Source organism: Notolepis coatsorum (genome assembly GCF_963971535.1).
Source record: "Notolepis coatsorum genome assembly, chromosome: 4".
Classification (NCBI taxonomy): domain Eukaryota; kingdom Metazoa; phylum Chordata; class Actinopteri; order Aulopiformes; family Paralepididae; genus Notolepis; species Notolepis coatsorum.
Window position 1 is genome coordinate 165,660,216 of NC_140168.1, and position 26,722 is coordinate 165,686,937.

The following is a 26,722-nucleotide window of genomic DNA, read 5'->3' on the forward strand; positions in this document are numbered from 1 at the left end:
ACAGGGCTCCCATTGATTGATTGATTGATTGATTGATTGATTGATTGATTGATTGATTGATTGATTGAAAACTTTATTAACAGATTGCAGAATGGGTACAGTACAGTACAGCTCAATACACACAATTGTTAAGGGGATGCAGTCCAGAGAACACTGTACAACTGTTCAAGCAATGGCCACTCCAGGCTTGTAGCCTAATGATTGATATTTTATTTGAACTCTCAGGGAATAGACAAAACAACATGTCAGCTACATATCACATACTGTGTTTGACTGTTCTGATGGAGAGTCCACTGTACACCTAAAACCCCACACAATGTATTGAGGGGCATTGGTCTCTGCCTTGTCAGCAGGAGAGACCATATCACAGATAGTAATATGAATAATACATTTCAAAATCAAAATAATCCAGAGGACACCTGGAGTGTTCAAATCGACTTTAGTTTAATTCACAAATGGAACATTGGAGCGAACAAGTTGATTAGAACACACCAGGTGTGCGCTGGATTACTTTGATACTTTGACGTTGTGTTATTCCTGCTCTGGCTGCGCTCTGGATGAAGAGCATGACAGGGTACCCACTGATTCACTGAGGAACACGGCAACATTTTGGGAAATTAGCTTACCGAGAGAGAGACACAAGAAGATAGATACCAGTTTCCTCTCTGTGCGTTCAGTAGAAAGCTATCTGGCTGCACGTTAGCCTAGCTTAGCACAATGAATGGAAGTGGACAGTGCCGGTTAGCCTAGGCATTGTCCAACTAACACCTCTCCCGAAGGCTAACCGGCCCTGTCCGAAACTGGTATCTAAGAACATTTCCCAAAATGTTGCCTTGTTCCTCAAGATACATTTATAAAAAAAAAAAAAAAAACACAAGAGTTTATTATGCAAAAATTCATGTCATATTTTGAGTGTAAGAGTAAGCTGACAAACAACCTTTTTTTGTTTGTCAGGAAATGTAATGAACAAATTCAAGGCCAGTGAAAAGAGGTTTAATTCTGGCCTTGAATAGTAAATGGTAAAATGGTACTGTAAATGGCTGCATTTATTAACAGCTTTTATCCAAAGCACTTTACAACTTGTGCCTCACATTTAACCATTCACTCACACATTCACACACCGACGGCGGAGGCAACCATGCAAGGTGCCAACCTGCTCATCAGGAGCAATTAGGGGTAAAGTGTCTTGCTCAAGGACCCTTCGACACGCTGCCCGGGAGGAGCGGGAATCGAACCGGGAACCTCCAGATTACCAGACGACTGCTCTACCTCCCGAGCCACTGTCACCCCATAGTTTAGTAGATATAGTAGTAGATATATTTCTATAGTGAGATAATCCTTCTCAACACCTTTCTCATTTGTATTTCTTATTACAAGTTCACTTAGTGGACATTTACATTTGAACCCTTTCACTACCACACTACCAAAGGGTTAACCCTTTCACTGCGACAATACAGAAGGTTAACCCTTTCACTACCACACTACAGACGGTTAACCGTCTGTAGTGTGGTAGTGAAAGGTTAACCTTCTGTAGTGTGGTAGTGAAAGCGTTAAATTATCTCCTACAGTGACTCTTAAATACGCCTCTAAACACCTCTCTCCTTTGTCTTTCTTATTGCAATTCTATCACATCCACCATTTCATTTACCACTTCCCAGCCCTGTAGCAAACAAAACCTCAATTAGAGTTTCACTTCCCATTCAGAGCTATGAGTCACCGGACATCAGCAGTGGCTGGTTCGTTGCCAAGGGAACAGCAGGGCAGGGTGCCAACATATTGCATATGTACAGGAAAACAATGTCCTTATTTGTAAAGTAAACATAATTAATATCCTCGGCTGGGTTTGCCTGTAACTCAGAGGCAAATTAGCTTGATATATAAAAAGGTGAGGCAGTTTTGACTGACAGTGAGAACAAAGTGAGGCAGTTTTTACTGTGACAGTGAGAACAAAGTGAGGCAGTTTTTACTGTGACAGTGAGGACAAAGTGAGGCAGTTTTTACTGTGACAGTGAGGACAAAGTGAGGCAGTTTTTTACTGTGACAGTGAGGACAAAGTGAGGCAGTTTTTACTGTGACAGTGAGGACAAAGTGAGGCAGTTTTTACTGTGACAGTGAGGACAAAGTGAGGCAGTTTTTTACTGTGACAGTGAGGACAAAGTGAGGCCTTTTTACTGTGACAGTGAGGACAAAGTGAGGCCTTTTTACTGTGACAGTGAGGACAAAGTGAGGCCTTTTTACTGTGACAGTGAGGACAAAGTGAGGCAGTTTTTACTGTGACAGTGAGGACAAAGTGAGGCAGTTTTTTACTGTGACAGTGAGGACAAAGTGAGGCCTTTTTACTGTGACAGTGAGGACAAAGTGAGGCAGTTTTTTACTGTGACAGTGAGGACAAAGTGAGGCCTTTTTACTGTGACAGTGAGGACAAAGTGAGGCCTTTTTACTGTGACAGTGAGGATAAAGTGAGGCCTTTTTACTGTGACAGTGAGGACAAAGTGAGGCAGTTTTTACTGTGACAGTGAGGACAAAGTGAGGCAGTTTTTACTGTGACAGTGAGAACAAAGTGAGGCAGTGTTGAATGTGACAGTGAGGACAAATGTTGAAGTCACGGTAATAGTTTTTCTAGCTCTCATGCTAATGACATCTGGTGTGTGTGTGCATGTGTATGTGTGTGTGTGGGTGTGTGGGTGTGTGTGTGCGTGTGTGCGTGTGTGCGTGTGTGTGTGTGTGTGTGTGTGTGTGTGTGTGTGTGTGTGTGTGTGTGTGTGTGTGTGTGTGTGTGTGTGTGTGTGTGTGTGTGTGTGTGTGTGCGTGTGTGTGTGTGCTGTTTCCCTGCAGGACTGTGATGCATTGTGGGAGGATTTCCATAATAAACTGGTGGACTCGACCCTTCTCAATCTGGATGGGTACCTCCAGCAGTTCCCGGATCTCAAGGTAGGCTAGTGTGTGCGCTCAAAAAGAAGGCTTTGTCTCTTGACATTTTTAATTAATTTATGCCTTGACAGGAACTTGTAATGGGAAGAGGGTTTTGACATTTTACAGAGTGTGGCAGCTGGTTTCCTGAGCTATTTTAACCTACAGAAGAGGATAATCCAAGAGATATTGTTCTGACATAGAATTACATATAAATCGATATATAAAAATGATCTCTATGTGTCCCGGCCTTTGCTTAGCCAGCTGACAATTTGAGTGAAGTTACTGTATCTACAAATAAAATCATTCACTGCACTCAGGTTTATAGCACATAGCATAGTCAAGATTGTGTAAGCTAAGAAGTGTTGGGTTTAGATGAAACCTTAGGTGGAAAAATAACAAGTAAACAGGCTTGGGGTAAGATGTAAGGAGGGGCATTCATAGAGTCATGCGTTCTCAATGAGGGCAACTGTGTAAGGATGCTGTTAAGTTTTTTTTATCCAGTGTGCATTTGGATAGTACTGTAAGGTGCGCGTAAAGGGCGCACTGATATCCAATGTATATCTATAGCTGTTTTTATACACATCAACATTTGATTGCATGACATTATATATATAAAAGGCTGCTCACTGGTATAATCTGCTATAGTAATAAAGTCATGTTTCCCCTGGTAGACTCGTGTGGCCAAGAGGAGCAGGAAGCTGATTGACTACGACAGCGCACGACATCACATGGAAACCCTGCAGGCGTCCGGGATGCGGAATGATCGTAAGATGGTGAAGGTAAGTGGTAGGCGGTGCTCAAAGACATCATGCAACATCGTGCATCAATGTGAATGAAATACATGTCATGGGATTATAGCCGCAAGCAGGGATTTGCAGGTTTCAAGCCAATATTGATCATCAAGATTGCAAAATAAGTTCATACATACAGTTCAGCATTGTTATGAAACAGACTGCAAGTTTTGTAATGTTTGAACAAAAGCCTTTGATTTATAGTCAGTTTTGTGCATTTGTAGCGCCACCTAGTGGTCCATTTGAATATGTTAGGGTATGTTTCCGGTAGTTATGTGGACAGATCCTGCACATTTTGTGATGTACTTACTTAGCCACACCTTTTTGAAATTAATTGGTTCATATCTTCAAAACTAAAAACTATATCAACAATCCTTATATTAACTTTAATAAGCTTCATCCAATAAGTATCCAGAGCAAATTTGGTAGTAATCGGACCTACGGTTTAGGAGATGTCAAAAATGTGTTTTACATCAAATCCAAGATGGCGGAAAATCCAATATTTTATATCCACCATTTTACCATTTAATCACTTGCAATATATTTTTGCTGTACTTGTACTGTACTTTGCTGTGCAATAATCTAATCTAAAAACATGCTTTTATGAAATGTAATTATCTTTTTATTTCACTTCACAGGCAGAAGAAGAGTTGAAAAAGGCCCAGAAAGTCTTTGATGAGCTAAACGTCGGTCTTCAGGATGAACTGCCTACTCTCTGGGACAGGTCAGTCTGTTCTTAGAACATGCGTTCAAAGCAGAGTCGGCGTCAGAACCAATCTAATGGGAGGGCATAGGCTCACAGCAGGGGGGCATACATTCCCATTCAAGAATTCAAACAGTGACATAAAATATAGGCTTCAGAAAACGAATTTCCCGCAAACCAACACACAAAACACGTGCACACATCAGCGAAACCAGAAGCCCCGGTGGTTGATTCTCGTCATGTATTTAGGAACCAATTGATGCGCATCCATAAGAACACTATCATCATACCAAGCATGAGGACAGATTCTCTGAACATGAGTGTACCATGGCTGGGAACCGCCACTGGAGGCAGAGTGAGTGAGTGAGTGAGTGAGTGAGTGAGTGAGTGAGTGAGTGAGTGAGTGAGTGAGTGAGTGAGTGAGTGAGTGAGTGAGTGAGTGAGTGAGTGAGTGAGTGAGTGAGTGAGTGAGTGAGTGAGTGAGTGAGTGAGTGAGTGAGTGAGTGAGTGAGTGAGTGAGTGAGTGAGTGAGTGAGTGAGTGACATTGTGGGTTGATGACATTCTGTCTAAATACAGAATAAATCAGTTGACAAAGAAAGAACCATGGTGCCATGGTATTTACAAAAAGGTATATTGTGTTATTGATAGTAAAACGAAATGATGGTAGTGACCAAAATGTAATTGTTTAATGTACAAATGAAAGGACAGTGTTCTCCAGTGCTCCGGTGGAAGCTATAGGGTTCCCGCGAGACATCTGGTCTGGCTATGCATGACAAGCACATTCCTATACGGCACTGAGGAACTGACCCCAATAATCCTAGTTATTGCAATTCCCATTACATCATGTGGGCATCACTGTAACACACACATAGTAGACACACACGCACACACACGCACACACATGCACACACGCACACACACACACACCCACACACACACACACACACACACACACACACACACACACACACACACACACACACACACACACACACACACACACACACACACATTAGACTCTGTTTCCGTGAGACAAGGGAGCAGCTTAGCAGACTAATAGAACAATGATACAGTAAAAATGTGGGGGATTGTGACACAATGTGTACACTGGGATACAGTATTCTGTATGACGCAGTGTGTGTGTCTGTGTGGGTCTGTGTGTGTGTGTGTGTGTGTGTGTGTGTGTGTGTGTGTGTGTTTTTGAGTGCCATATTTAGCAGTGGCAAACTACACACTGGCTTCTTAATGGAGAGAAACACCGCCTCTGACGTTATATAACCAATCACAGAGAGACTTCCTCTCTCTCTGAACTGTAGAATAGAATAGAATATAAATACTTTATTGATCAGAGGGAAATTCAGCACTACAGATCGCTCACAGTAAACATTTAGGTAGTCAAAAATAAAAATAAATCGCAAATAAGAATAAAAATTTAAAATTTGGCTGGTGTGAGCTGGGTAGTGTAGTTTAATTAATGAAATTTCGATATCCATCGAAATCCCTGGGTCTGCTCTTTCTTAGGACTACAACGATTCCATGACGCCGTGATTTCCTCGCATCTAAATCATCCAGTTTCCGATGCAATGCGCAGAGATTTTTATAAGCTGATATTTAGCTAATAACACTTAAATTCATTGATAAACAAACGTAGTGCTGAAAATATCCACTTTGACTGCTGTTTTGATAGGGTTAGGGTCTTTAATCTTGGCTACATTAGAAAAAGAAACGCAACATTACTTAATACATATTGATCTATTTATGACGTGAAATTAATCTTGGCCCCGTACCGGCTTAAGGGGTTAAAGGGATCGTTTGGATTTTTGGACATTAAGTGGTGTGAAATACTTGCTAGTAGTATAGTTGATGCCATTAGCTTACTCACTCAGGGTCGGAGTTGTGGTCCAGTTCCAAAGGAAGCGGGAAGCTTCAGTCAGGCAGAAAAGTGGGTCACATGACCAGAACGTGTCATGGTAACTGACTCCCCTTTCTCTCCTCTCTTCTTTCTTCTTTGCTTCCGTAGCCGCGTGTGCTTCTACGTGAGCACGTTCAAGAATGTCACGAGTCTGGAGGCCAGGTTCCACCGCGAGATCTCTATGGTGAGTTGAAGTTGATTTGTTGTCTGTACTTGTGATTGGTGAGTTTGAAGCTCGAGGCTTTTTGTTGTCTGTTTTGATTGGTGAGTTTGAAGCTCGAGGCTCTTTGTTGTCTGTTGTGATTGGTGAGTTCGAAGCTCGAGGCTCTTTGTTGTCTGTTGTGATTGGTGAGTTCGAAGCTTGAGGCTATTTGTTTTCTGTTGTGATTGGTGAGTTCGAAGCTCAAGGCTATTTGTTGTCTGTTGTGATTGGTGAGTTCGAAGCTCGAGGCTATTTGTTGTCTGTTGTGATTGGTGAGTTCGAAGCTCGAGGCTATTTGTTGTCTGTTGTGATTGGTGAGTTTGAAGCTTGAGGCTATTTGTTGTCTGTTGTGATTGGTGAGTTTGAAGCTCAAGGCTATTTTGTTGTCTGCTGTGATTGGTGAGTCGAAGCTCGAGGCTATTTGTTGTCTGTTGTGATTGGTACCACTGATGAATTGAAGTAAATTTCACTTAGCAGCGCTGAATTTGGTTGTTCAAGAACACAGGGCGCCTATCGCCAAGAGTAGGGGGTTCCCTGACATTCCTGGCCAAATTCCCAATGAGGACTCTGACATCAAGGCCACCTAATCATCCCTTCCCCTTAACTCAATGGACGCCACGGTCTAGCAGCCCATCTTTTGTTCCTACTGGGCCAACGCTCTAGTCTAAGAGATAAGAATAAGTGGCGGTGTTTGCTGGGCTATATATATATTCTATATTATAGCTATGGATACAATACTATGGCCCATTTGACATCACCTATCTATCGTTCAATATATGAAAAAGAAAAAAAATATTCGTCAATACATTCGCGTGTTATACCGTGGTGAATATGAATATAGTTTTAGAGTGATCCTGTCTAATCCCAGAAAACTACAATACAGTAAAATGTGATTTTCACTAAAAGCTTTGCCGTTTCTCGCCTGTACACGCTACTATTTCCAAATCAAATATATAAAATAGGTATTATGTTTCATCATGAATGCATGAAAAGGGGGGGGGGGGGTAGTTTTTTGATGCTTTGATCGTCACCAACGGCACACGTTGTGGAGTAACGTTACACACACATCTAGGTGAAGTCATGGTTGGATCACAGCAGGATTGATATCATATGGTCCTTACCTTCACTAGGATGTACCTCAAAAAGAATATTCCAATTGTCTGATTGCGAGTCCAAGTACCGGTGTCCATCGTGTCGCCAACATAATCCACCACAACAGATGCATCGGAGGCATTTGACGCTTCTCAATGGGATCGGAATACCTGCCCGCCTTGCCCGACAAAGAAAAGTGGGACCAGAGACATTTGATCGACGCACAGGCCAAGATATAATGTTTCAAAGGGTGCTCGATACTGCCACCTGGGTGGATGCGGCCGGTATTGCACTTTGGCCAATTATGGAAATATCGAATAAAATAAATAATGATGAAAACCTGACTATACTTGGGTCTAGCACTGAACGGTCGGCGAGATAACCCGACTATCATCGGGTCTGGCGTCCAAAGAGTTAATGGGCTGATATCAATCCCTGTCTCCTGAGCCGTTCAGCCATTGTGTAGTGTGATTGATTGATTGAAAATTGTATTAACAGATTGCAGAATGGGTATAATACAGTACAGTTCAATACACACAATTGTTAAGGGGATGCAGACCAGAGAAAGACTTTCATCTTGTTTACATCAGGGTCCCCCATTTTCAATTCATCATTCACCGAAAGGAGAGAGAGACTCGTTGCGCACGACGCAGGCCGTCCCTTCAAGGCAATGGTAGGGGAAACACTGATAAATAATCAGTGTGATGGAAATGCCAGTATTCTGATTGCTGTCTGTGGTTCTGTATGGGTTCTGGCAATAATTTTGACAAATAATAGCTCGCAGCAACGTATTGAAAAAAGACCTATAAACTAAAAACTAGTTCATTTTTGAAACCATGAACTTTAGTTAAACATTTTGAATTATGAACTATGAACTGAACTGAGTGAAGGCCAATGTCTTAGAATAGCATGTCCATTATTACAGAGGTCTAATAGAGGGAAAGGCCCAATGATGGAAATATAATGATCAGGCCTGCTCCTACGGCTTTGAACTCTGACCTCTGGTGAAATACCAAGATGTGTGTGACCCCATTTATACCTGCATTAACACCTGTCTGGGGGCGACAGTGGCTCGGGGAGGTAGAGCAGTCGTCTGGTAATCCGGAGGTTCCTGGTTCGATTCCCGCTCCTCCTGGGCACTGTGTCGAAGTGTCTTTGAGCAAGACACTGAACCCCTAATTGCTCTCAATGAGCAGGTCGGCACCTTGAATGGTCGCCTCCGCTGTCGGTGTGTGAATGTGTGAGTGAATGGGTAAAATGTGAGGAACAAATGCAATTTTAATTATAATGCAATTTGAATATAGAATATAGAATATCAGGCCTATAAATTACCTTATTAGGGCCATGTCATACATCTATGTATAGGGCCAAATCTCCTCTTTCCAATAGCAATGGTAATTTCCTCGTATGACTACTCACCTTTACTGTGACTCGTAATTTTTGTCATATTTGTGTCGGGAACTGGAACAGAGTGCAGATGCCAGAGTCATTAAACCTGGAAGATTAAGTATTGTATTTTTTTGTATCAACTTTTTCTCCTTATTTTCTATTTTTCTCCCATCCCAATTTCGTATATCCAATTCTCCCCTCCCCTGTCTTGAACGTCGCTCGACTATGCCCCCCACTGGTCGGTTGTAGAGAGGATAGAAGCCTTGCATCACGTGTTCCCTCCGGCACACAAGGAGGTAGCCTGTCACATCTTTTCGCCTGCCAGCACGGACTCTCATTGGCGAGGTGTAACGCATGGGAGGCTCACACTACCCTCGCCACTTCCTGTCTCTGCTGTGCAGGCGTCTCCCAACCGACCTGTAGGGGTCGCTGTCCACAACGTCCAATCCCCACCCATCGACTTCCACCCGCTGACTCTGCCAAATGAGCCAGTACGACGGCCGGCCCAAGCCGAAGGAAATGCTGAGACTGGGATACCGGAGTCTCTTGCATTGGTGACGAGCGCAATCTCCGCTACGCCACCCAGCCGCCCCAAGATTAAGTATTGTTGAATTATAATCTCAGGTAGACGTCCAAAGTTGAAATGAGAATAAGAAAAACAGCCTAAATGGTCCTTATTCAGTGTGTGTGCTGTTTGCAACCATAAGGTTTTTCCATATTCCTTCATTTGACCAATTAGTCGGTGGACAGCCATCTTTGACTCATACCTGGTTTCATGACATCGACTCTTGGATGCTCTCTGCTGGATGACAAGCTGCATTACACATTAAAACAACCGCACATACAGTAACTCATGTCGTGACATTTATGAGAGTCAGGAATAAAGACAAATTACCGGTTGTCAGTGAATATGTGTCCTCTGTAGAGTTTTCTCACTCAATGGACTAACTCTGTCCACACGGTTTAATATACCGTCTCTATGCAGGTGTGCCATTGGGAGGAAGCCAGGGATTTTCTAGGCTTAACTCGCGTCAAACAGTGAGTAACCTCCGTGCGATGCGTGCTGTTGAGAAAATTGGCAAAGGACTGTTTCTGCATTGTGGTGCTATAGACCCTTGTCACGGCAGCCATTTTGACCTGTCATCGCAGGGTAAACAACAGATTTCCATTTAGGTGTGTCACAGACAGACAGCGTGGCTGGCTCACCTAAAAGGAAGATGACTATATTCGTTTTTAATTACACCTGTAAATGGTAAATGGCTGCATTTATATAGCGCTTTTATCCAAAGCACTTTGCAATTTGTTCCTCACATCTTTACCCATTCACTCACACATTCACACACCGATGGCAGAGGCAACCATGCAAGGTGAATAGAACAATACAATACACAAAACACTCCACGTGATTCCCAGATCCCTCCCAGAACCGAATTACTTTATTTTTTCTGTCTGAATCAATCCGCCATAGATAGAAAAATGGAAGTATGAATAGCTTTTGAACGAATCCTCCAAAAAAGATACACTCAACTGGAATATGTTAGTTCGTTACATACACATGGATTATGTAATTAATTTGTCATGACTTATTGTGAAACAATCAGATTTGATTGATTGATTGATTGATTGAAACTTTTATTACCAGATTGCAGAATGGGTACAATACAGTACGGCTCAATACACACAATTGTTAAGGGGATGTAAACCAGAGAAAGACTTTCGTCTTGTTTACATCAGGGTCCCCCATTTTCAATTCATCATAACATGACATACATGACATACAGATAGACAGTACTGCTACATCTTGTTTAAGAAGCACAGTGAAGTTACCGGTTGTTATTTGATTGATTGATTGATTGATTGATTGATTGATTGATTGATTGATTGATTGATTGTTTGATTGATTGATTGATTGAAAATTGTATTAACAGATTGCAGAATGGGTACAATACAGTACAGCTCAATACACACAATTGTTAAGGGGATGCAGACCAGAGAAAGACTTTCGTCTTGTTTACATCAGGGTCCCCCATTTTCAATGCATCATAACATATATGACATACATGACATACAGATAGACAGTACTGCTACATCTATACATTTATGACATACCAGATTTACAAATACAGTACTGTTTGTGATACAAGAAGAGTCTAAAAAAGAGAGTATATACATTTGATGAAGAAACTGTACATTGGAGGAGGTTGGTAGGTAGGAGATTGGTGGGTGGGTGGAGGGGGGGGTATTTCGTATAACACACTCCACGTGACCCCAGAACCTCAATGTAAATACACCATAATCACCCTACAAAAACAGTACTGTATTTGTAAATCTGGTATGTCATAAATGTATAGATGTAGCAGTACTGTCTATCTGGGTTTAACATGGTTTGTGGAGCTCCCTCTGGTGTCTACTAGTGGATCTACTATTGGATCTACTTTCTCTGTGGATGGTTTTGTGAATAAATCTCCATTATGCTTCAATTACTGTGTGTTTATTCTATAGCAATAAGGTTGGGTGAATTCGGCCATTGTATAAAAGACATTACACCACTTGTAGTTGTGTGTTATAGGAATTAGATCATGCCTAGGGGGGTCTAACGACCCTCCGCTACGCGTCGGGCCTAACAACCACCTCATGATCTAATTCCTATAACACACTCCTGCGCGTGATGTAATGCTTAAATAAACGATGTATGAAAAAGATGACAGTGCTGAGAATGGTTAATATAGAAAGTGCAACAGTAGAATAAAATCAACATAAAGTACTTAAAATACTAAATACATAAATATATACAATAAAATCTGAATGACTAAATAATAAATAGTGTTCATGAGTCTGATGGCTTGATGAAATTACGAGTCCTTGAGCCTGCTGGACCTGGCTCTGAGGCTGCGGTCAACGATTGGCAATTGCAAAGTTGTTTTTGCTGACAAAGAGTAATTGCTGATATCAATCCCTGTCTCCTGAGCCATTCAGACATTGTGTAGTGTAGGGCTGACCCCTATTAGTCGATTAGTCGACTAATCGGTCGAAAGGAGCCGTCTCAAATCCGCTCTAAAAACACACCTCTTCACCAAGGCTTTCCCCATCAGTTAGTTTTAGATTAAATTAGGTCCATTATCCCCTACTTTCCCTCATCCCCTTTTCCCCCTCCCCCCCCTACTTTTCTTGCCCTATTTTTTGTCCTGATTGTAAAGCGACCTTGGGTTCTATGAAAGGCGCTATATAAATTTGATCTATTATTATTATTATTAGTCGAATACAAAAATATATATATATAATTTTTTAAAAAATGTTATCATTCTTTCCAAAAGAAAAGAGGCCTAGTAGTGTGGCTAACGCTAATGGCACGCATACCAGAGGCTAACTGCCTACGAATCTATAGTAGTCTATACTATTCTAGTGAATCTATAATAGTCGACTAACGGCAAATTTTGGCCAATCATAGTCGACTATCCAAATCCTTAGTCGGGGACAGGCAGCCCTAGTGTAGTGTAATGTGTGCCTGGTTTATTGAGCCTGCGTAGCCCAAGGTTGGGTGCTACCAGTGGTGGTGAAGGAGGCAATTTCCACCCTACATTGTGAGGAGCGCTTTAAGTGTCTAGAAAAGCACTATATAAATGTAATGAATGAATGAATGAGTATTAAGTATTTAATTCACTGAAATGACTGGCCCCCAGGCCAATTTGGAAAGTTGTCCTTTTATTTCATTGCCCCAAATTCTTAGAATGATCTTCAACATACGCTAAAAGTCAATACTAACCTTTCGACACTTTAAAAGTGGTGTTTTGGCCAACTTATTCAATGTGTTTTTCTTTATTTTCCTCTGAGCTTTGACCTATTTATTCAATGTGTAAGCGTTTTTAACTCATTGTGTGCCACGCTCTTTTCCCATCTTTACTCAATGGCGCCAGCGTTATTGAACATTTTAGCGATGTTTGCAGACCCATCGTGTGTTCTGTATTATAGCTATGGAGACAATAGTATTGCTCATTTGACAGGCATTGTTTATAGTCCAAGAGTGACTAACCAGTTCATTTCTACATACTGTAGTTTGTCTGCTATTACACGCTAAACCCTTTCCTAAATAATCCAGTCTTTTTTCATAGATCGCAAGATACAGATATTACACGTTATTATGCTCAAGTCATTCTGGTCGTTTTTAACTAGAAACTGCGATCGTTACAAAGAGCATGTTTTATGTCCGGTAAACTACGACACTGTGATCGGTACAGAAGCATGTTTTACGTAAAGAAAATACCAGCAGGTTACCTAAGATAGACCTTACCTCAGTCAGAAAGTACTCCAAAATGAATAAATCCCAGTCGATCCCATGGCGATCGCAATTACTTGTGTATATTGGGCATGGCTACCATACGGGAAATAATAGCTCTGAGGCACCAAATCTTCCACCAATTACTATGTTGTGATCCACTCCTAGGCGGAAACAGCCGGAGTGGATCACAAGACAAGTGATATCCCCAGTTCCCAGTTCAAAAGGTAGGCGATACTGCCACCTGGCGAGATTCGATCGTCATTGCAATTCCAACGTAGGCAGATGAGCCAGGGAGACCTTAGGGAGCTCCGGCTTGAGTGTCTAGAATCGAGATCAAAGGAAAAATATCAAAGGATCAACACCTGAGAATTCTCGGGTTATGGTGCTCAACCTCTGGCCGCGAAACCCGACTTTTCTCGGGTTTGGCGCAGAAAGGGTTAACAGATTTGTTTTAATTTTCACCTATAAATATGTGTTTTGACCTATTTATTTTAACTTGTCTGTAACTCGATTTCATTGCAAATGAGGGCGACCCCAATGATTCTTTCGAGTTTAAATAAAGGTTTATAATGAAATTCAATGAAATCATTTGAATTGTTTTCCTAAATACTCTTTATGGAGGATCTACAGGTTGACCCATGCTCTAGCGCAGGGGTAGCATCTCTCTTAGTGCCATTCTAGCTTGTAATGATTTTATTACAACAATCGTTTTAACTGTCTATTGTTAAGTCCGACCTGTCTACACTCTTAGGAACATTGAACCTTGAAGAAAGCTTCTTCACCTCATTTCATACTCTGTCCGGAACTGGTCCGATTCAGATATTCCTGGTATCATTATTATCATTTGAATCAATCTTCACTCTATATGCAGCAGCAACAGTATTTTACGTGTTGTTAAATAGCGTTCTCTTAGAGGGACAATATCAGTGTCTTTCACATGCGGGTCCCATTGATACAAAATCTATTATTTTTCATATTATTTTGGGGGGGCAGATTCACTACTGCCATATGCCTTTATTATATCTGAAAGGGTATTTTAAACACCACATACACCTACTGTATGAAAATCAAAAATGTTACCATATAGTAGTAGGCGTACTAATCTCTTATGTCACTTGTTTTCTGAGAAGTCTTTGCATGGTCTTCTTCTTCCTAATAATAACAATAATATATTTGATTTGTAGGGTCACTTTATATTTGTGGAACAAATCTCAAAGCACTGCAGTGTAGAAGAACATAAAAACTAGCAAGAGAGTAAAAAGATTACATAAAATAAGTAGGGCTAAAACTAGTAAAGGAGTAAAAAGAACATGCAATGTGAAGGCTAAAACTAGTAAAGGAGTAAAAAGAACATGCAATGTGAAGGCTAAAACTAGTAAAGGAGTAAAAAGAACATGCAATGTGAAGTCTAAAACTAGTAAAAGAGTAAAATAACATAAAATAAGAAGGGCTAAAACTAGTAAATGATCCTCTGTTTATTATAATAATAATAATAATTTCTGTAGAGAAAAGATTCCTCTGTACACTGTATTAAAACACTATAGACCTCTCACGTATAGACCTCTCACGGATGACGTATTTTCTGGCTTCTCCCGAGTCTCCAGTGTTTGCTGCAGCCACAGGAATATGAATGGACTATTAATAGATCTCTCCTGGCTTCGTCTGTGGTTCATGCAGCTGTGGTCCTGTGAACAAAAGCCTTCTAATTAGGGATGTCATTAAAATGTGATATCGGAAAATATCGGTATCGGTTTTCAAAAAAAAGATATATATATATATATATATATATATATATATACATTTCTATAACCTTTATTTACCCAGGCAAGCAAGTAAGAACAAATTCTGATTTTATTTATTGTCAAAAGTATGCATAATGTTGTGTTAATTCCACAACAAGAGATATGTAATGTTAATTACCTGAAATTATTCCGTTTTGGGGGGGGGGGGGGGGGGGGGGGACGACGACCCTGCATATATCGGTTGATATCGGGTGATATCGGTATCGGAAATTAAGAGTTGGACAATATCGGTATATCGGTATCGGTAAAAAAGCCAATATCGAGCATCCCTACTTCTAATATACATTTCTCTCTCTCTGATAAGAGGCAGTGGATTTTAAAATGTTGGCGTCAGTTGTGTTAGGAATTGGCACCACTGACCGTTGTTAGCGGGTCAATGTTGACCCGGGGTCTAACTCAGTCCTGACCACTAAAATCACTCAATATAGTTAATACTACATCCTAACTAACATTATATGCATTCATAACCATATAATCCCATTGTAATTCAATTTGATGGCCCCCGAGACACATCATGTCCCTTATTTTTAAGATGAAAATGAGGTTGTTCAATCATAATATACTAAATGTGAAACCCATAGATAATAATGTTTTCTGACTATAATAGAATATTAGAATATAACTTCTGAAAAAAAGTTTAACATATATATATAATAATTATAGTTACATTGGTGGTGCTAGGGTCAAATTTGACCGGTATAGATTTGTTAGAAAAAAGGAGCCTTTGTTCTTCAGAAAACAACTTTATTTTCAGAAAACACCAACCTCATTTGATTTGAATGACATTCATAACAGAATAATAATTAAATGAACACAAAAAAGTTGGTTTCTGAAAACAGAAACTTTATTTGATTCAGAAAACACTTTTTTTTTCAAACACCAACTTTATTTGATTAAAATAATATTCACAGATTAATTATGATTAATGAACATGTGTGTGTGTGTGTGTGTGTGTGTGTGTGTGTGTGTGTGTGTGTGTGTGCGTGCGTGCGTGCGTGCGTGCGTGCGTGCGTGCGTGCGTGCGTGCGTGCGTGCGTGCGTGCGTACATGACATTTATGGCATAGGGACATACAGGTATTTAGTACTGATACATTTGTGACATATACGGTATTCAAATATACAGTACTGTTACCCATAGATCCTGACAGAGTATATACATATGATGGGGAGGGGACTGTACATTAGGAGGGGGTGGTTGGGTGGGAGAGAAATATACATACGGCGGGGAGAGAATATATACATGCGGTGGGGAGGAGACTGTCTATTAGGAGGGGGTGGGGGGGGGTTGGACATTTACGGTGGAATTAAAGCCTCCCGTAGGTGCTCTTTAAGAGCGGTTTTGAATGTGGGTAGGGATTCACATTCCTTTACAGCTTTGGGTAGGGCGTTCCACATTGATGTGGCATAATTGCAAAACGTGTTTAGTCCCTTGTTTGAGCCGAATCTGGGTTTAACATGATTTGTTGAGCTTCCTCTGGTGTTGTGGTCGTGGTATTCACTGACCTTTGGGAAGTATTTTGACATGTACATGGGTACCTTAGTCGTATAGTGTATCTTGTAGACCAGGCCCATTGCAAGTTGCTGTACTCTGTCGTCTACTCTAAGCCATCCTAGGTTGTCAAAGTGGGCAGGGGTGAGGTGGGTTCTAGGGGTAAGGTCAAGTAGTAGTCTGACCAGTTTGTTTTGTGATGTTTATAATCTTGTTTTTAGCGCCTTTGAGGTGCTTTGGTACCATGTGTGTGTGTGTGTGTGTGTGTGTGTGTGTGTGTGTGTGTGTGTGTGTGTGTGTGTGTGTGTGTGTGTGTGTGTGTGTGTGTGTGTGTGTGTGTGTGTGTGTGCGTGCGTACGTGCGTGCATTCGTGCGTGCGTGCGCGCGTGTGTGTGTGTGCGTGCGTGCGCGCGTGCGTGTTCACCTGCACAAATCACAGAAAGCAAATGTTTGCATGTGCTCCCTGCAAATGTATTTTTTACAACTGTGGCAGGTTGTGGTGGTTTTTCTGTCTTTGTTTGAAGGGCAGGACTGGCACCTCTTTCTTTTGCTGCCTTTGGCATCCACTGGCTGGAGCCTTGTAGAGGTTGCTGCTGTGGCTGCAGCCTGCAGCTCTCTCACCAACTTGGCACTGCCAGGAGCTCTATGTGTGGATTCACCAGAGCTCTCCCCAGCTCCTCCAGAAAGAGCCTCCTCCTGTCGAACTTCCCAATGTTCCATCCAGCATTGACCTCTGTCCACACCACAAACGTATTGTAGGCTGATACATCCAGCATGTTGAAGAACACAACCATTGGCCACCGTAAAGTTTTTCTCTGTATGTGCCAGTGACCTTATCAAGGTTGTCGACTCCCCCTTTGCAATGGTTATAGTCCAATATTATTGCTGGCTTCTTGTCCTCCCTACTGCTCACAGCAGCGTCCTTGTGGAGGGTTGAGATCAGGGTGACATTCTTCCTCTTCTTCTCTATGGCGAGCTGCTAGGGCTGGACTTCTGGACTTGAACTTTGTGTTGCACTGTATCCATGTCCCCAACCACCGCACTTTCACAGTCTTATTGTTGTCTCACTGTTATGTCCTGTCTTGCACTTTACTTAAAATTATTTATTTACTGTTGTATTGTTCTTAATTGTGAAAAAGAAGTATGCACTGTAATGCCAAAACACGTTCCTTTTTGTACATGTATGAAATGGCGAATAAAGTAATCTGAATCTGAATCTGAATCTGGAATGTAGGACACCAATTTTGAGGAGAGGGGAACTCTGTCCTTGGTGTCAATCAGGGTAGGAGGGAGCTCTGGTTTATTTTTTCTGACTGTTCCCACCATGGTCAGTTTTCTCTTCAGCAGCTCTTGGCCGAGGGCATAAGAAGTGAAAAAGGTGATGTTGTGCCCTCGTAGACCCTCTGTCATGTCCAGCACCACCCGCATGCCCTGGTTCTTTTCTGCCACTCCACTTGCAGATTTGCCTGTGTAGACCTGCATATTCCAAGCATAACTGCTCCTGGCATCGCACGCCGCCCAGATCTTGACTCCGTACTTTGCAGGTTTGTTTGGAATATACTGCCTGAACGGACAGCGGCCTCGGAACGGGACAAGTTGCTCGTCCACAGTGACCTCTGGCCCAGGGTTATATATGCACGGCAGACGCTCCACCCACTTGTCCCAGACATCCCTGATGGGAGCACGTTTGTCAAGGGCACGCCGTGCAACTCTGGTCTCCCGGTTATCGAAGCGGATCACTCTCGACAGGACATGAAAGGTCTGAAGGGACATTGTGGCGCGAAAAATACTCCGGCCTGACTCAGCATCCCAGAGGCTCGAGGTAGCTTCATTGTTGGATCTGTCAAGGCAAGACAAGGAGAACTTATTTATAAAGCACATCAACAAGGGTGATAGAAACACATAATGATGATCAATAATAATATCATCATCATCATTCATTCTATTCATAAATATAGTGCATTTACATATTACATATATTACATATTACATATTATTACATATTATAGATGCTTTACACATAGAGAACGAGGCAAACCACAGACTTAGTAGTTAGCTGTGGCTATTTACAAACATGTCACATACAGGGATGTTCTACTGGTTAGGTGGCCGGTGGGCCAATTTTACAATATACATTGTAAAATAACATTTGAGTTTGTAAGAGATTAACATTATGATGCAGAATACACACCTGTACATGCCAGTAAGAAGCAGAAGACCGAAGTAGGCAGTTTGGTACCGTCAATGTCCTCCCAACTGTGGCTGAAGACTTTCCTCCCTTCCAGGTTTGTCATCTCAATCAAGATGGATTGGATGGAGTTTGGTATGAATAGCTCATATGCAGTCTTTATGTCTTGGATATGTGACTTTGCAAATCGAGTGGGTCCAGGGGTCATTTTTATGACGTTCGCGGATGTTGCTCTGCCTTCATTTTCTTATACGTGATTGAGGACCAAACCTTCCCATTCTTTGAAACAAAGCCCTGTTCTGGCTCATTCAGTTCTACTTCTTCATCTGAATCCGATGTGTCTTCATCTTGATGTGGATCATACTCCACAAAATCATCCTCAGACACGTCTTCCTCTATTTCAGCCTGATCTGTCTCCTCCAAAGGCTCTCCATCCAAGATGTGATCAAGAACCTCACGGACCGTGTAATGCCTTTTGCTCATGATGAAATTGACAGATGCTGCTGCACAATGAAACTCAAATGAACCTGGCTCAGGTATTTATAGATATTTCTGCGAGAAAATCTGGGCACTGTCGTTGATGCCCTCTCCCATAAGATGGTCAAAAAAGTTCCCATGAGAGTTCCCATGGACGGGAGGGGAGGGGTGTGTGTGTGTGTGTGTGTGTGTGTGTGTGTGTGTGTGTGTGTGTGTGTGTGTGTGTGTGTGTGTGTGTGTGTGAGAGAGAATGAAGGACAATTGCTTGCTGTGTGTGAGAGAGAGAATTAAGTACATTTGCTGAAATACAGTTGTTCTTAATTTTCTCACTTGCTATGTGAGAATGTTAGTTATTATGTTCTCAATGCCCCTTGCATTGTCTGAGTTGTGTGGAAGAGTTTGCTAGTTATATTGCTACCCCTTTGTACATTGTGGCTGTGTCTGACAAAAGTTAACAATAAATAATGGTATTAGGAATACATTTGCCTCCTGCGTGAACTGTGCATAGCTGAATAGACTGTATTTTAACGTCGGCCATATGGTGGTACTTGGAGAGCCAGCTACGTTCTCAGGTGGTACTTGGTGTAAAAAGTTTGAGAACCACTGCACTAGTCAATACTAGTGTAGCATCCTGAATATTCTGCTAAGTATTCAGAAGTGCTGACTAACTTGTTACTTCCCCTGTGTGTATAAAGTGTGATAAACAGTGTTCCTTTTGATATCTCGACCGGACTACTAATGATGCGAGGTGCTCCTCTTTCTCCGGCTTCAATATGGATCATTAACATGACATTGAAGCATCTTTCTCCCTGTCTGGAGTTGTCCTATAGTGGGATCAGTTGCGGTCGCCAGCAGGGGGCAGTGGTGGCAGGTGGAGCGGAGGAGAGGGAAGCAGCGAGCGAGAGATGATTACCTGGAGGGCGGAACAGAAGGAAGTCCTCTTTGACAGTGAACTCAGTGAGCGGTCGCAACGGGCGTGTGCTCTGGACGAGCCCCGTTTGAAGAATCTCGTTGAAGAGCCCCATTGGAGAGCGACGGGTGATAGAGAGTACTTGCTAGATAACGTGTTATCCTAGAAGTACAAGCGATAGTGAAGTGTGTGAGTAAGCGATACAGAAAGAAGAACCAACGTCCATAGATAACGTGTTATCCCAGAAGTGTGAGCGGTGGATTAGCATGCTGCTAACGGCTATAGTGACTCAAGTATATCACCAGGCGAGCGTCGCTGAAGACCGGTGGTGCATACAGCCATGTTGCGTTAGTAGTACAGACGATAGCAGGAGGGTGCACTAAGACCCACAGTTTAGCTGTGTTTAAGGTAGCCAAACAGTTTAGAGCGCGCCAGCCCAGTCAGCAGCCCGCAGTGGACGTCTCATCGACGCCGCAGAGGACACCTCTCCCACCAGCAGAGGTCGCCACAACACAGCACGCTCCTCCAGTTCCACCACTGCCCATGCTGTCTACCCCAGCCCGCTGGCTGTGCTCGCGGGATCGCCCGACGCCATCTTGTCACCCGGACGAGGGGTGGTGAGAGTGGATCCGCCATCTTGGCTAAGTACAACAGTACCTCATGTGCCCACAACAGTATCCATTCGAGCGAACACTAACGACCAGTGTCTAGGGGTACCCAACCATTATAAGCCGGCTTTAGTGTAGGTTTTATTTGGTAACGTGGGCCCACATGTAAAGTATTTCTTTTGTATTTGTGATAACTGTGACGTTCTTGAATTCCCATTGAACTCCTTACTATGTGCCTGGGTCTTCCCCTAATCCCAGCGGGGTTTACTAATAATGTATTGAGCACGAGGTGCCTATGTTGGGAACAGTGTTCCCCTATAATACAAGTGAGAGCACCCGGTGCCTAATGTGAATACATGCCATATGAACCACATAAAGTATAACTTGTAACTAACTTGCTAATTGACCAGGCTTACATAAAGGAGAAGTAAATGGGAGCACGGTGTGAGTGTCTATTTCTGATCATATGCTAAATACTTATGACTGTGGTATATTTATTTAACCCTTCCACCCCATTTGCAGCATATTCGTTAAGGGTCTATACAGGTGGTCAAGGAAGGGTACTGCTTAAAGGGAAGCCCAATATCTTTATTGAACTAACAGCCACCGGGTGTGGGAGGGCTAATGGAGGTACTGGGGGAAGTGAGAGTGTGTGGGGAGCTACTGCTGACCGCCCTGGAAGGCGAGGAAGACCAGAGTACCACCCCCCAGGTTAGTAAATCCTGGGCCCCATCCGCTCCTGCTGCCCGCCCTCCAGAACGACGTACCGGGCCCAAAGACGGGGGTGCAGATAGATTGAACTCTACTGTATCCTGCTACCAGGTGGCTGTGTATAACTACTCCCATAAGCAGGGATAATCCACCCTTCTACACTAGCTTAGATCAGGTCAGTTCATCTGACATCACCTGCGCACTTTATGCAACATCCGGTCATTTAGGGTTAGCAATTTTGGCTTTTAGAAATTGGAACGTTAACAAAACATAAAATCCTTTGGTGAAACGCAATTTTCCCATCAACCCCACATGCGGCATCAAGGACAAAATGACTGGTGAGCGGGAAAGGACTTGGATTGGTCCCCGGGGCGCGGCTCACGTTGACGCCCTATCTGCTCCCGGCTGCCCATGGGGGGAAGGACAACGGGATGGGAAAAGTGCAGAGAGACATTTCATCTGCAACTCAGTGCTTGTGTGTGTGTGTTCCTGTGGGTCGCCCATCTCACGTGTGTGTGTTAAACTGCATGTCTTTAAATAAAGACTTCTAGTCTAACAATTATTATTATTATTATTATTATTATAGGGTGAATGAAGCAGCGGTTCAGTGAAATAAACGCACCTCAGAGGTCAGCATTAACCTCTCTCTCTCTCTCTCTCTCTCTCTCTCTCTCTCTCTCTCTCTCTCTCTCTCTCTCTCTCTCTCTCTCTCTCTCTCTCTCTCTCTCTCTCCAGCTCTGTAAGCAGCTATATGAAGTGATGACCAAGCTGGGCGAGCAGCATTCTGACAAAATGTTTACCATCCAGGGGGCACCCAGGTAACCAGCACAGCCATATCACTCCTCCGCTACTACATGCCAAGCCCCAGCACAGCCATATCACTCCTCCACTACCACACACCAAGCACCAGCACAGCCATATCACTCCTCCACTACCACACACCAAGCCCCAGCACAACCATATCACTCCTCCACTACCACACGCCATGCACCAGCACAGCCATATCACTCCTCCACTACCACACACCAAGCACCAGCACAGTCATATCACTCCTCCACTACCACACGCCAAGCACCAGCACAGCCATATCACTGCTCCACTACCACACGCCAAGCACCAGCACAGTCATATCACTCCTCCACTACCACACAGCAGATAACTGGCCTTCTAATCAACACCATTCTCTTCATCTCTGTAAACGTGTTGTTTACATCAAAAGTTGGGATTTATTCATAACATTCAACATTGAATTGTGTGTGTGTTTCTGTTCATGTAGGCTGTTATTATGGATGCAGCAATGCCATGTTTGAGTCGTAAATGTACAGAGTAATCCAATCCGTTACTTTTACTGAACAGTGCAGACACGTAGACGCATTCATTGGGGCCGTTAGAAAGAGCTAGCATCCTCCTTTGGCTTCTCATATGGCTCTTGGTAATTAATGCATTTTAGTACTATTGGTGAATAATTTTCCCATAGACACCCTGTTCTAACCTCAACAATAGATAAGATAAGATAAGACGAGGTATTCCTTTATTGATCCCCTTTGGGGAAATTCAGGGCTAGTCTGCTTTTCTGTATGCTGACCCTGCATGGCTCTGTCTTCCCTGTTCACTCTCATGTATTCATCTGACAGAAAAACACGGTAAGTGGCTAGTTAGCCTTAGCTAACTTAATTAGCTTAGCATATCCAGATAGTTTCCTGTTTGAAATGCATAGCTGACTGGTAAGCCTGCCCAGGGGCGTGCACAGACAATCTGGGGGGCAGGGGCTCAAGCTACAAAAAGGGCACTTAACGCCCCAACACGCAGTGTCCATATTTGACAAAAGGGCAGGGGCTCAAGCCCCCCTTCTGCCCTATCTGTGCACGCCACTGAGTCTGTTAGTATTCTAGACTAGGTATTGTTTTCTGTAGAGACATTAGGCCTACAGTGGCATCACTTACACCCAGTACCCGTGGTCCATCAATAATGTAGACATTCACCCGAGCCTCTCCCCATTGGAACGATCAATGTCCTCTAAGGTGTTGTTTAGTGGGTTTTCACTGTACCATGGGCCATACTGTACCAAACACACCTCCTGTTACTGAATGAATCATAGAAACACACAAGTTACCATTTAAGAATATTCTAGCGACCTCGCTATTAGAGATTAGATTGTCCACACGGTATTCACAGGAGAGTAGTGCAGGTTTATTGACAGGTTATTGTTTGGCCATAGCCCACGGCAATATAGCATCACAGTATCCTTTAGCTAGGCTAAGCTATTCCAAAGTTATTCCATTCACAGCCAGACACCAAAAGACCGCTCTCTCAGGTGTACCACTTCCTCTTCTCCTTAGCCCCGCCCCTCACCCATGGGACCACCAACCCCAGGGCACCTTGGTCAAGTCCACAAGGAGCCCCAAGCTTAGTGGACCATGAGTGATTGACAGTTAAACACCCCCACTCAGTACCCACATTCCAACACATAAACACTTGGTCCTATAACTACGGTTGCTACAATATGTATAATAATATACATGTATAGAATATAAAGTTGTGAATCTAGTCTGGGTCTGTGGGACCCGTTTTCAATGTCTACTAAAAGATAAATGATACAATTAATTATTTAACGTTAATTATCTAATTATTATCCCGAGACTCACTGGCCTTGATGCATTTGCTGTGAATAACCTAAAGAACACATGTTCATTGAGTGCCCCCCCCCCCTCCCTCCACACACACACACATACATATTACATTAATTTTGTTCGGACCCAAAAGCATGGAAAAAAGTAAACATGGTAAAAATGAAACATAAAGGTTGACTGTACCTTCACTGTCCTCCTCCACCTTTCATTTATATTTAGATAAACATGATTTATTCCACTCAGGTCTTGATTATAATGGATTTTCTTTTTTTACAGACATCTCATTTTATCACAAAAAACAAATAGCACTTTTATTGATAAATGTGACCTAGCAGAGGTAAACAGCAATTAATCATATGCTTTCTATATTGCTTGTAATTGAGATAAAGTTAACATCTGTTTTTTAAGTATTTATGTATTTTTACATCGATTTTCATGGCTCTATTTTTTTTAAATCCCAATAATGTTGTGGGTCCACCAGACCCGTGCACATTGGGTGAGTAACAGAAGAGTGAACGCCGCACATGGGTTAAACACATCTTGTTGGCGGCCATCTTCCCTGCTTTGTCTGCGTTTGTCCCTCAAGATCTGAGAAGGACGGTGTTGGCAGCCATTTTAATAATACGCACACAATAGAGCAGATTAATTAAACTAGACAGGGTTGAGGATTAACAGACTACATGTAATCAGTTTACAGTAATCGGATTGCACGTACATTTAACTGTAATCCATTACAGTTTCTGGGGGGGGGGGGGGGGGGCACACAACAATAATAATGATGATAATAATGACAATCAGATTTGAGAGGAATAGATTAGTTCTTGTTTGATTACAGATAACAGGTTTTTTAAACCGAGGAAACAGTATTGTGTGTTTGATGACAGCCATAACATAATTGTCTACATCTGGAAATAATAGCTGTAATAGGTGATGATAAAAACTAAACACAAATTACATTACGTTGTCTGTTTATTTCCTGTGGCTGAACCTCATGATAAAGATGCTTGCTAGTGTGGAAATTCCCACACCAAATAAATAATAATAATAATAATAATAATATATTCAATTTGTAAGGGCGCTTTATATTTGTGGAACAAATATCAAGGAGCTACAGCGTAGAAGAACATAAAAACTAGTAAGAGAGTAAAAAAGAGCATAAAATAAGATAAGTAGGACTAAAACTAGTAAAAGAGTAAAAGGAACGTGAAATGTGAAGGGCTAAAACTAGTAAAAGAGTAAAAGAACATAAAATAAGAAGGGCTAAACTAGTAAAACAGTCAAATGCATCTATAAGCACACAATTATCCTTATAACAAAGATATCTGTAAAGAGACAGAACAAGAGGCCCAGTGTTTTTCATTCAAAATGTACAGTATGGACTATAAAGTCTATTATACAACAGGTAGTTACGACCACGCATTGTGATTGGTCGAGAGCGTTCTAAACAGTGAGTATATTCATGATATACTCATGGTTAAATCACCATGAATATACCACTGCACTGGCTTTAGAATGTTGTAGAAAGTACAACCACAGTCTGACACTGTTGACCACTAGGAGCTGCCCAGTACAACCACAGTCTGACACTGTTGACCACTAGGAGCTGCCCTGTACAAACACAGTGTAACACTGTTTGACCATTAGGAGCTGCTTAGTACAACCACAGTCTGACACTGTTGACCACTAGGAGCTGCCCAGTACAACCACAGCCTGACACTGTTGACCACTAGGAGCTGCCCAGTGCAACCACAGTCTGACACTGTTGACCACTAGGAGCTGCCCAGTACAGCCACAGTCTGATACTGTTGACCACTAGGAGCTGCCCAGTACAACCACAGCCTGACACTGTTGACCACTAGGAGCTGCCCAGTACAACCACAGGCTGACACTGTTGACCACTAGGAGCTGCCCTGTACAAACACAGTCTGACACTGTTTGACCATTAGGAGCTGCCCAGTACAACCACAGCCTGACACTGTTGACCACTAGGAGCTGCCCAGTACAGCCACAGTCTGATACTGTTGACCACTAGGAGCTGCCCAGTACAACCACAGCCTGACACTGTTGACCACTAGGAGCTGCCCAGTACAACCACAGTCTGACACTGTTGACCACTAGGAGCTGCCCAGTACAACCACAGCCTGACACTGTTGACCACTAGGAGCTGCCCAGTACAACCACAGGCTGACACTGTTGACCACTAGGAGCTGCCCTGTACAAACACAGTCTGACACTGTTTGACCATTAGGAGCTGCCCAGTACAACCACAGCCTGACACTGTTGACCACTAGGAGCTGCCCAGTACAACCACAGTCTGACACTGTTGACCACTAGGAGCTGCCCAGTACAACCACAGCCTGACACTGTTGACCACTAGGAGCTGCCCAGTACAGCCACAGTATGACACTGTTGACCACTAGGAGCTGCCCTGTACAAACACAGTCTGACACTGTTTGACCATTAGGAGCTGCCCAGTACAACCACAGCCTGACACTGTTGACCACTAGGAGCTGCCCAGTACAACCACAGTCTGACACTGTTGACCACTAGGAGCTGCCCAGTACAACCACAGCCTGACACTGTTGACCACTAGGAGCTGCCCAGTACAACCACAGTCTGACACTGTT

The 26,722-nt window shown here is 42.7% G+C and overlaps 1 protein-coding gene across 1 annotated transcript in view; it reads left to right on the plus strand.

Annotated features, from left to right (window-relative positions):
* amph (amphiphysin) overlaps positions 1-26,722 on the plus strand; it is a gene marked incomplete at both ends in the record, with an annotated part of 236,164 nt that overhangs the window by 167,497 nt on the left and 41,945 nt on the right. Inside the window, 5 exons of the mRNA XM_084312153.1 lie at positions 2,836-2,931; positions 3,585-3,692; positions 4,343-4,428; positions 6,429-6,504; positions 22,201-22,283. Of these exons, the coding sequence (XP_084168279.1) occupies positions 2,836-2,931; positions 3,585-3,692; positions 4,343-4,428; positions 6,429-6,504; positions 22,201-22,283 (449 nt within the window). The remainder of the gene's footprint in view (positions 1-2,835; positions 2,932-3,584; positions 3,693-4,342; positions 4,429-6,428; positions 6,505-22,200; positions 22,284-26,722) is intronic.